Source organism: Carcharodon carcharias, chromosome 4 (assembly GCF_017639515.1).
Source record: "Carcharodon carcharias isolate sCarCar2 chromosome 4, sCarCar2.pri, whole genome shotgun sequence".
In the NCBI taxonomy this organism is placed as follows: domain Eukaryota; kingdom Metazoa; phylum Chordata; class Chondrichthyes; order Lamniformes; family Lamnidae; genus Carcharodon; species Carcharodon carcharias.
Genome location: NC_054470.1, coordinates 145,139,205 through 145,151,601, shown reverse-complemented (window position 1 = coordinate 145,151,601; position 12,397 = coordinate 145,139,205). Strand labels below are relative to the sequence as shown.

General features: G+C 43.9%; 1 protein-coding gene across 1 annotated transcript in view; it reads left to right on the top strand.

Moving 5' to 3' along the window:
* Positions 1 to 8,200: 8,200 nt before the first annotated feature.
* LOC121277424 (ras GTPase-activating protein 1-like) overlaps positions 8,201 to 12,397 on the top strand; it is a 218,317-nt gene continuing 214,120 nt past the window's right edge. The window contains exon 1 of the mRNA XM_041186867.1: positions 8,201 to 8,573. Coding sequence (XP_041042801.1) covers positions 8,233 to 8,573 — 341 coding nt within the window. The 5' untranslated portion in view covers positions 8,201 to 8,232. The remainder of the gene's footprint in view (positions 8,574 to 12,397) is intronic.

Sequence of the window (12,397 nt, the reverse complement as noted above, 5' to 3'; positions counted from 1 at the left end):
TTAAAGAATAAAACATGAAATATCCCTTCAGCCCCCAACCTCTCATGCACTCTCCATGTCTAATCCATGCACTCTAAGGCCACATTATGCCTCCTATGGCCCCTCATACCCTCTATGCCAATCTATGCCGCTGTACCCATCCCCATGGGGCTTTACAGCCCTTATGCCAACTTATGCCTCTGTATCCACCCCCGTGGTTTTTTATAGTTCCCATGTCAACTAGGTGCCAACTCTTGCCAACCCATGCCATGTGACCCCCCAGCATCCTTTGCCTACTTTGCCAACTCACCCAGTATCCACCATGGGCAGACCTCAGGACCCATGCAGAGATGAGATAAAATAAATGTCTATAACGTTCTAAGTTTCTTTTGCAGACTTCACAGTATTGATAAAAACACTCTCATTGGTAAAAACCCATTCACTACATTTACATTCCTTCAACTACTTAAAGCCATGTAACAACAAACATTTCATTCAAGTCTACAATCCCTTATAACAAGCATTGGAATTCATTGTCTCACTTCAAAGCGTCTATGACCACTTGTAGCTGTCAATTAAACTGTGAAATGGCACTCTTCTGTGATAATGAATGGCTGTGAAATCAGTCATGCAGTAATAATCCTGTATTGGAACACTCAGGCTTACGTGGACAGAGCGTAAAAAGTAAGAAATCAATTTTTTCACACTCCAGACGTTCTTTTCAAAGATTTAAAGGAAAGGACTGTTAAATACCTTGACAGCTTCCTTTGACAGGTGCTTTTGACAGTTCCTTTTGACAGGTCCTCTTGACTTTTGACAGTTGATTTTGACAGGTCTGTTGACAGTAATGAGTTTTACACATTTTTACACATATTTATTCCTATTTTTAACAATTCCAAAGGGCACCTTAACTCACCAAAAGGCACCTGACCTCCACCAAAGGAACCTGACCTCCGCCAAAGGTGCCCTGATACTAGATCCAAAGGGGTATCCTGGCTATCCAAACAAATCCACAATATTTTGACCTGCTCTTACCAAGTCTAATCTGCACACTTCAAGCTTCAAAATCTTGGGCTAAATAAATCCAGCTTCAGTGGATGCAGCTGATGTTTTAAATGCCAGCTGCCTCTGTAAACCTCACATGCACAAAATGGCCCCATTTCTGCCCCTGCGAAAATGGGAAGTGCCATGTTAGGGGTGGGACTTACAATTTTCTAGCACTTCCATTATTTTCACTGCAACAGAGAGGTACTCTGACGTGGCAAAAATCCGGTCTTTGCTAGCTTCTAAATACATTCATTTTGCATAACAAAAAAGGTTTGGCTATTTTTCATGAGATCGTTAGAACATGAAAAGAAATAGCGAGACTAATGAATACGTGTTTAATTGTATAGACTGTATAATATTTCTAGTTATATGAAGTGTAACTATGTATCTAAGATCATCAAGTGTTTAGACAGAGTAAATAAAGAGAAACTGTTTCCAATGGCTCATGGGCCAATAATCAGAGTGCACTGATTTAAGGTGATTGGCAAAAGAACCAGAGGTGACATGTAGAAAAGCATTTTTTGCATCGCATGGTTAGGATGTGAAATGCTCTGCCTCATAGAGTGGTGGCATTTTGCTGTACACACCAACAGGCTTTGTTGCCTCCCAACTGCTACAGAAAGGGATATATTAAATAGACTGGAAAAGATTGTACAAAGGAGGAAGAAAAAGCAGTTGATGTGACCCAAGGGGAGCCAATAATGCAGGTAAAGAACAACCAGATGTCTTACTAGATGAATTTAGGTTATTGAAAGAAGTTTAAGAGTAAGACTTCACAGGTAGAAATCTCAGGTTTACTTCCCCAGCCATGTACTATAATAGGGAATGATGGGAAGAATAGTAAGAGACCATTGCATTGGTAAAGGTGTTGGGCAGATTTTGGCATGGTGAAAATTTGTACAGTCAGCTGGCATGCCGGCTTACCGGCACTATCTCACCCCGGGCCATTTTGCTGGGGGTGAGATCTGGGGTAGAAGGCAAATTTTCCATTTAGCCTGGAGGCGGCCTTCTGGGGTGCCAGTGCTCCAGGTAGGCTTTCAAGCCCTCCCCATATATTTATCCACTGCTGCAGCATCCACTCTCCATCCAAAATGTGGTCTGGCAGCTGTGGCCAGATTTTAATTGAAAAGCTTTAAAATTTGGTGAGAGGGCACTCAAGATGAAGGTGCCCTCTCTTACCAACTGAAACGGGAGGCTGCAATTCTGCTGAGTTGGAGGGCCTTCTAGTGGCCCTCCAGCTTTGAGAGATCGCCTGCTGTCCTTAATTGGATTGTGGATACGCCCACTCAAGAAAAATCACTCCCGGGTGACCGTTACCCACAGAGTAAGGGGTTGGGACCCCCATGTGACCCTCACTTTGAGCTCCTGGCACAAAACCCAAAATCTTGCCCATGGAAGGAGGGTTCCATTTTTCTGGGCATTGTTGCTGATTCTGGGACAAATGGGAGCTATTCCACAATAGTCAGCTACATCTCAAAAGGGAACATGGGAAAATAGGTAAATAGGCAGGTGACAAAATATTTATACTAGGAAGGAGGGGAAGCCAGAAAAGTAAAATTAACCAGGATTAGCTAATAGTAAATTCAGTAATAAAGATAATTTTCTTGTTTAAAACAATTTAGCAAGAGGAATATAGAGAAGAATAAAATATGGTGGATTCATTATAAATGGAAAGCATGAAGTAAAGACAATAAAAAGCAAAATTTGTATAAAAATCAAAAATAGGCTAACATATATGTATTGCAATGCATAAAGTGTGGGTAATAAGATGGGAGCTGAAAGCAATTATTTTACAGGATGATTTGGACCTAATAGTGTTAACCAAAATCTGGGTTTAAACTGAACAAAATTGGAAAACAAACATATTTGTATATAATCAGGAAAATTTTTTTTATTCATTCATGGGATATGGGCTTCGCTGACTGGGCCAGCATTTATTGCCCATCCCTAGTTGCCCTTGAGGTGGTGGTGGTGAGCTGCCTTCTTGAACCACTGCAATCCATATGGTGTAAGTACTGTTAGGGAGGGAGTTCCAGGATTTTGACCCAGCAACAGTGAAGGAACAGCAATATATTTTCAAGTCAAGATGGTGTGTGACTTGGAGGGGAACTTCCAAGTGGTGGAGTTCCCATCTATTTGCTGCCCTTGTTCTTCTGGATAGTAGTGGTTGTGGGTTTGGAAGGTGCTGTCTAAGGAGCCTTGATGAATTCCTGCTGTACTGTAGCTGGTACACACTGCTGCTACTGTGCATCAGTGGTGGAGGGAGTGAATGTTTGTGGATGTAGTGCCAATCAAGCGGGCTGCTTTTTCCTGGATGGTGTCAAGCTTCTTGAGTGTTGTGGAAGCTGCACTCATCCAGGCAAGTGGGGAGTATTCCATCACACTCCTGACTTGTGCCTTGTAGATGGTGGACAGGCTTTGGTGAGTCAGGAGGTGAGTTACTCATTGCAGGATTTCTAGCCTCTGAACTGCTCTTGTAACCACAGTATTTATATGGCTAGTCCGGTTCAGTTTCTGGTCAATAGTAACCTCCAGGATGTTGATAGTGGGGGATTCAGTGGTGGCAATGCCATTGAATGTCAAAAGGATATGGTTAGATTCTCTTTTGGTCGAGATGGTCATTGCCTGGCACTTGTGTAGCACAAATGTTACTTGCCATTTGTCAGCCCAAGCCTAGATATTGTCCAGGTCTTGCTGCATTTGGACATGGATTGCTTCTGTATCTGAGGAGTGGGCTCATAAAAGCTAAGAAAAGGGTAGTTTGTTAATATTGGTAAAAGAAGGGACACTTACTGTAGAGAAGGTTGATATGGACAAGAAAAGAGTACAGGGATGGTTGGAGCTTAAAAATATAAAGGATGTTTAGGGATGCATTACAGATCAGTGAAATGAGATAGGAAATCCGCAGTCAGATTGGAGAGGTAAGTAGGAATAGCGCAATTTTTGTTCTGAGAGGCTTTAGTTACTTGTTTATTGATTGGGACAGAAATTAATGGAAGAAATGGAATGGATCATCTATAATTTGTACAGATCTCCTTCAAGAAATATGCCAGGAAGCCTATAAAGGGCGCAGGTGTTGCTACATCTAGTTTTGAGTAATGAGATAGATCAGATACATAGGACATACATAAGAGATACAGTAAAATTACAGGCCATTTGGCCTATCCAGTCCATGCTGATAGATGAGCTAAATGCAGGTGGGCACCTTGAGAAGACTGACCCCAGTATGATAAGGTTCAAGATCCAATTTGAAAGGCCTATCTTTAGCAATTGTATTGCTAAAATGATCTTGTATAGAACAAAAGAAATAGTGGAACGTCCTTGTAAAAGACCTTCGTTAAGCCGTTTGCAGAAAATTGTGTCTGATTGTGAGCTAGGTAACATAGAAGCACTGAAGAGGGTTGGGGTGGGGGGCACTAGATTGATGCATAGTCTAAAAGCCCTTAGTTATTTTGATAAGATTAGAGAGCTGGATCTATTTGCTTAGAAAAGTGTAGACTTTATGGTTAAGTAGAACAAAGGGACATGCAATTAAGTTACGGAAGTCAAGAACTATATTAAGTGTCAGGAGATTTTTCATCATGGACCTTTGGAACAAGCTTTTGGCTGATGCAGTGAGTTGGATTTGCTGAAATCATCCAAAAGGAAGCTGGATGAGATCCTTAATAATATTATCACTATGTACTAAAGATAAGTTGGGTATTGCGTGGCATACCTTGTGGTCACTGTGTCTTCTGAACCTGTTTAACCACTTTCAGGGTCAGAGAGAGGTGTGTGACAGCCATGGCTCAGTGATAGAAATATCTCCTCTGAGTCAGTAGATTGAGAGTTCAAACCCTATTCCAGAGGCTTTGAGCACATAACTTAGGCTAATACTTCAGGGTAGTACTGAGAGAGTGCAGTACTAAAGGGGCTGTCTATCAGATGAGATGTTAAACTGAGGCCCTGTCTATCAGGATCCACTCCCAGATTCCATAATTCATTTCCTAGTTTTCCTACAACCTGATACCCACCCCATAGTCCTGCTCCAAAATCCAGACCCAGACTTTGTTTCTGACTTCCCACATACATCTTCTATTCTTAACTACCTTCTGCTCCAGAACCCCAAGACTTACCAATTGATCATGGGACAAGGAAATCAACAGGCACGGGGTAGCTGACAAGAAACTGCAGAGAAGATAATAGATTGAAAGGAAGAAGGCTCATTGGCAGTAATCTAGAGACCAAGCCATATTCCAAAGATGCCACCACATACTCCAGACTGACACTCTAGTTGCAGTAGTGAGTAGACAGTAACGCCCTCTCCAAAGCCAAATTTGCCCAGCATCGAGGTGCTAATTACTCAAAACCAGCTCTGCTGGGCAGGACATGTCATTTGTATGCCTGGCAGCAGATTCCCAAAGCAATTACTCTCCTCGGAACTCAGTCACAGCAGGAAACTCTCAGGAGGACTTGTATTTATATAACATCTTTCAGGGTCTCAAGCCATCCCAATGCACTTTACGTCCAATGAAGTACTTTTAAAGTGTAATCACCATTGTAATGTAGGAAACACGATGACCAATTTGTGCATGGCAAGCTCCCACAAACAGTATAAAAATACTAGATTCAGTGGTAAGGGAATGCTGCACTTTTAGGTAGTGCTGGCTTTCAAGTGAGATGTTAAACCAAGGTCTTGTCTGCCCTTTTGGGTGGAACTAAAAGATTCCGTAGCACTTTCGGGAAGAAAAGCAGCAGAGTTCTCTCCAGCTTCCTAGCCTATATATATATCCCTTAACCAACACATAAAACAGATTGTCTGTCTGGTTTCTATATCTGGTATTTCTTTGCTGTTTGTGGGCGCTTGCCATGCACAAATTGGTCACTGTGTTTCCTACATTACAATGGTGATTATACTTTAAAAGTACTTCACTGGATGTAAAGTGCTTTGGGGTGGTTTGAGGTCCTGAAAGACATTATATAAATACACGTCCTCCTGAGTTTCCTGCTGCAATTGACTTCTGAGTAGAGTAATTGCTTTGGGAATCTGCTGCCAGGCATACAAGTGACATGCCCTGCCCAGCAGAGCTGATTAGCACCTCAATGCTGGGCAAATTGGCTTTGGAGAGGACGTTGCTGTTGAACAGCCTTTCCCATCACTGGATTTGGAGGATCTTGTGAAAGCATCAGTGGTGGTACCTCTTCAGTGCTTTGAGGTGCCTGCCGTAGGTTGTCCATGTTGCCAAAGCATTTCCCTGCTGCCCGACAAGCCACAAGCTTATTCTCGGAAACAAAAATGGGTCTCCTGAAAGCATCCCTGAAGAGATTAAGCATACCTGAGAAAGCCTGGCTTGTAATCGACCAAAATGGAGAGGGCACCAAACACATTGACAGACTTCATCGCGTACATAAAGAGGTGAAGTTGAGGTGTCAGACGGGGAGCAAAAACTTCAAAACAACCCATCTACACAACCCTTCATGCCTCACATGTGGCAAAGTCTATAGATCACGCATTGAACTTATCAGCCATTTTAAAACCCATCTATGCCTAAGAAAACAGGATAAGTGCAGGTCTTTGTTGAGTTGCAATATAACTGAATGGGCAGGGTTAATAGAACTGCTGGTCTTTCCCTGTCCACTAGTTTGGAATGTTTGCACTTGTAATTACAACTATTTGGTCCGAGGGTAAACGCCAACGTGAACGGGCTGGGCCGAATAGCCTGTTTCCTGCTGTAACTCCACTACATTTTAAATAATTTTTCAAATGTTCAGTAGATTGCAGGTTAATACGTAAAATCAGAACTTTCATTTTATAGAAATATTATGATAAAAATAAAGAAGGAAGTTGAGGTTTGTTGCATTTTGCACAACAACCTCATTCATGTTCATTTATAGAAAAGATGCGGAAGTTTAGACATCTGAAACTGGACTGTCGACATCGAGGAAGAGTCATAGGTGAGATTAGGGCAAGAAACAGATTTCAAGTGATTTTAACACCCAGAACTGCCTAATCCCCCAAGTGATATGCAGCAAAACAGTCTGTGCATTTAAAATCAGGTTGAATAAACATGGTTCCCAGCAGGGGCACGACTAACAACCAGCTTCCTTCATAGTCACACACACACACACAAATAGCACATGCCCACGCATTCCCATTTATACAGCATTAGGTGTTACGGGATTGCAGAGCACATCGCTTTTCCCTGATTGCAGTCGATTTCTCGGGCCTGAATCGGATACAGTGCTAGAAAAGTTGCGCAAGAAGCGAGTGACCCAGAGAGAGAAAGAGAGGATTTACTTCCACTGACTGTGTTTTGCGCTGTAACTGACAGACAGACAGACAGGCAGGAGCCCGGACCCGATCCGACTGGATCGAGTGCGTCAGTTACGGTTCAACGACTGCACCGCGAGCCAGAGCTCCCCTCTCCCTCACCACCCGGAGTGAGCGCCCCCCCTTCCTCCCCTCACTACCCGGAGTGAGCGCCCCCCTTCCTCCCCTCACTACCCGGAGTGAGCGCCCCCCCTTCCTCCCCTCACTACCCGGAGTGAGCGCCCCCCTTCCTCCCCTCACCACCCGGAGTGAGCGCCCCCCCTTCCTCCCCTCACCACCCGGAGTGAGCGCCCCCCCTTCCTCCCCTCACCACCCGGAGTGAGCGCCCCCCCTTCCTCCCCTCACCACCCGGAGTGAGCGCCCCCCTCCTCCCCTCACCACCCGGAGTGAGCGCCCCCCCTTCCTCCCCTCACTACCCGGAGTGAGCGCCCCCCTCCTCCCCTTACTACCCGGAGTGAGCGTCCCCCTCCTCCCCTCACTACCCGGAGTGAGCGTCCCCCTCCTCCCCTCACTACCCGGAGTGAGCGCCCCCTCCCCTCAATAACTGGAGTGAGCGCCCCCCCCCACCCCCCTTACCCTATCCCACCCCCTCCTATTCCCCCCCCCTCTTACCCTCCCCGGAGTTAGTGAACCGCCTCCCCCAGCCCCTTCTCTCTTGGAGTTAGTGAGTGAGCGGCTTTGCGATATCCCCCACCCTCTCACTGACGGACGGAAGGAAGACAGATGAAGTCATGAACTCTCCCCTCCGCTGAGTGCTCTTTCACTAGAGTTGCGTCTTCACCTTCCCCACCCTAGCCCTGTCGCATGTTTTTATATATATAAAAGTTTCTCTCTCTCTCTCTCACCAACACCACCTCCCCACCGCCCGCCCGGTTATTGCGCGCGGGGCTGTGACCATGATGGCGGCGGAAGTGGGGAATGAATGTCTGCTGGCGGCGGCTGTGACTGTGGCGGCTCCGGGCGGCGATGGAGAGACGGTTGTGCTCCAGCCTCCGCCGCAAAAAGTGTCGGACTTGGGCTCATTGCGGCTCCTCGAGTCCGAATCATCGCCCTCATCATCATCACCGCCTCCGGGCCCACTCCTTTCCGAGCCTGTCCTCGGCGCCGTTGCTGCCGCTACCCCTGTCTCCGGCACCCCTGCCCTCCCCTTGGCCCCGGACGAAGTGGATTCTTTCGACGGCCATGAGTTTGAAGAGGAAGAAGTGGCGATCCCGCTGACTGCTCCTCCAACTAACCAGTGAGTAATGACCGCGAGAGAGATGGCCTGTCCCAAGCAGCGGCCCAGGGGGCTTGTCAAGGGGGGAGAGGGGGAAGGAAAGGTTCCCGAGAACAAAGAACCAGAGCGGCGGCCCTGTCATCACACCTGGAATCGAGCAGTTGTAATAGAATTGTGATAGAAGACAACGCAAAAATGCTGTGTTTGTTGCCAGCAACAGGATTGTAAATTCATAGATCAGTTATAGCCGGAAACTCATTTTCTCGCTTTTGTTTACCCCGTGCAGATTGAGGTTTTAAATGTCCGAGACGTTCAAAATTGCCTCCTTGCTGAGTGATACACGTTTTAACTTGTCTGGTGCAATAGATGCTGAAATAATCTGGTTGCAGATTGTTCAGAATCCTGTAAATTGTGGTGGAAGTTGTTAGTGGATATCAGATGTGTGCAGCGTAACTGTTGGAGGATACCGGGATCACCTAAAAATATTTTTTTTACCTTTTTTGGTCTTGTGCATCCCCTATATTTTATTGGTTACTGTTAAACTATATTGCTTGAATTACGACTTTACTTCTGCATCTCATGTAGTCGCTTCAGCTGGGAGCACAGTTGCTTAATTTATTGCAGAGCAGGGGTGTTGAAATATTAAACTTGTACTTTCAGCGAACGGTTACTTACACATTTGAAAGGGATTGACATATTGCAAAATTTCCAAAGGTGCTGTCTTTATTTAATAGATTTGTTCAGGAAAGTGTAAGCCAGCATTACTATCAGAACGAGCTATTAGGAGTCGGTGAGTATTACAGATTTATCATTGTGCAGATAATACAAGGAAGTGTGTGGTTTGTGATTCCTGGTTATCAATTCCCCAAGTGCGCACTGCCAGCGGAATGAACCCCAGGTATATAAAACTGCTAACTCTTATTCAGCACCATAATTATAAATGAGATTTTTGGTACCTGTACAAATCATCTGTAGCACCTGTGGCTTTGACTTTTCAAATCCTTAAGCTTTAGTACAGGAGTAGTCTCTGGCACCTATCTTGCTGGTATCAATGCTGAGTTTACATTTGGTCTTTAAGTTCCCTGCTCTTTCCCTATTTTTCCTCAAATATTTTGCCTCTTAAATCCTGTGATTGCCATTTTTGGTCATTTGTGGTGATTCAAATCTTTGCACCCAAATTATGATGTAAGTTTCCATTTTTAAGTTTTCCATTAGTAATCCTAATGCCAGTTATCCAGTGGAAGTTGGCTTGTACTATTCACTCTTTCAAGTTCCTTCAGAACTTTGGATATTTCCTAATAGTTTTGAATTCATTGTGTTTTTTTCCAACTTTCTCATCACTATTATTTCAGCTTTTATTTAAAAAATGTTCTTGGAATGTGAGCTATCCAGATAAAAGTAAGAAGCAGCATGGGGGAGAGTGAACATTTTAAAGTCAAAGTTGGATTGCACCACAGAACAATAGCTATGGAGTTCTAACTGAGCAAGTGAGACAGGAAGTACCATGGTCAATGGTGTTTGCAGGTGACATTGAGCTATGAGGTAGAGATGATGAGAACTTGAATGAGTATCTAGAGAACTGGAGAAAGACACTGAAAGACAGAGATCAGTAGGCCAAAGACTCAATATATGGACTGTCAGTTTGAGCCTAGAGAAGAGGATTGGAGTAAAGGTACAAAGATTATGGGTAAAGACCTGAGAAAGTGGGCTGTTTCAAGTACCTGGGGTTGGTGGTTGCAGAAGATGGAATTTTGTGAATGGAAGTTAAGCAATGGATTAACCCTGATTGGAGTAATTAGAAGAAGTGGAGTATTGTGTGATAGAAAAGTACCACTGAAACTGAAAGGAGGAATCTATAAGACAGTTGTGAGACCAGCCTTGTTATACAGTACAGAAATTTGAGCAACATTACGAAGGGAGGAACATTGGTTGAATATGAGATGCATTGGCTGAGAAAGTTGTGTGGAATGACAAGATCAGGAATCACACATCAGGGGGCCAGTGAAGATTGTGGAAGCATCGAAGAAAGCCAAGAAGAGTTTGAAATTGTATGATCATCTGTTGCAGAGAGAGAAAGAGGACATCTGGTGAGGTGAGTGATAAGATGTGACTGTCAGGAAGATGAGAAAGGCCTAAGACCAGATGGAAGGATGCTATGGCATTGGAAGAAGAATGGACAGGCAGAGAGGGAGAAGGGTGATCAACCAGCATTGTGGCGATCCCATGTGAAATGAGAGAAGTTGGAAAAAGGGTGTGGCAGTGCTACAAAGGCCACATATATTACCCATTGCTTGTTGAGGTGAGAATATGGTGTTGGCCTTTTTAAAACAATGCAGTCTTAGCTGTTTAGTAACGAACTCTGAGATACTGGCCTGTGGCAATGATGGAGCTATTATGCATGCCCAAGCCTGGATGCTACCTAACCTAGAGAACATGAAGGTGATTATGAAAGAAAAAATATGCTATTAATTTTATATTGGCTCTACTTTGTTACCTGGCATCTTATTGGTGGTGTTAATGATTTTCAGGAAATACAATTTTTATTTCGAAATTAAATTGTCTTTTTTTTGAGATGGTCACTATAAAGACCATAAAGTTGTAGGAGCAGAAATAGGCCATTTAACTCATCGAGTCTGCTCCACTGTTCAGTGAGATCATGGCTGATCTGATAATCCTCAACTTCACTTTCCTGCCTTTTCCCCATAACTCTTGATTCCCTTACTGATTAAAAATTTGCTTATTTCAGCCTTTAATATACTTAATGACCTTGTAGTAAAGAATTCCACAGATTGACTACCCTCTGAGAGAGGAAATTCCTCATCTCTGTTTTAGATGGGTGCACCCTTACTCTGAGATTATGCCCTCTGGTCCTAGACTCTCCCTCAAGGGGAAACAACCTCTCAACATCTACCCTGTCAAGCCCATTAAGAACCTTAGATGTTTCAATAAGGTCGCCTCTCACTCTTCTAAACTCCAGTGAGAACAGGTCCAACCTACTCAACGTCTCCCCATAAGAAAACCTCTCCATATCCGGGATCAACCTGGTGAACCTTCTCTGGACTACCTCCAATGCTAGTATATCTTTCCTTCGATCAGGGGACCAAAATTGTTCACAGTATTCTAGCTGTGGTCTATCTAGTGCCTTGTATAGTTTTAGCAAGATTTCCCTATTTTTATACTCCATTCCCTTTGAAGTAAAGGCCAACATTCCCTTTGTCTTCCCTATTACCTGTTGAACTTGTATGTTAGCTTTTTCGGATTCATGCACAAGGGTTCCCAAATCCCTCTGTGCTGCAGTTTTCTGCAGTCTTTTTCCATTTAAGTAATATTCAGCTCCTCTATTCTTCTTGCCAAAGTGCATAACCTCATATTTTCTCACATTATATTGCATCTACCAAGTTTTTGCCCACTCTCTTAACCTGTCTATATCCCTCTGTGTACTCCTTGTGTCATCCTCATCACTTGCCTTACTGCTTATTTTTGTGTCATCCACAAACTTGGCGGTAGGTACATTCAGTTCTTCACCTAAGGCATTAATATATATTGTAAATAATTGAGGCCCCAGTACTGATCACTGTGGCACTCCACTAGTTACAGGTTGCCATCCTGAAAATGTCCCCCTTATCCCAATCTTCTATTAGTTAGCCAATCCTCTATCCATGCTAATAAACTATCCCCAACACCATGGGTTCTTATCTTATTAAGTAGTCTTATGTGTGGTACCTTATCAAATGCCTTTTTGAAATCCAATTATATTACATCTGCTGGTTCCCCTTTATCTATCCTGCTTCTTACCTCCTCAAAGAATTCTAATAAATTTGTTAGGCATGATTTTCCCCTTCATG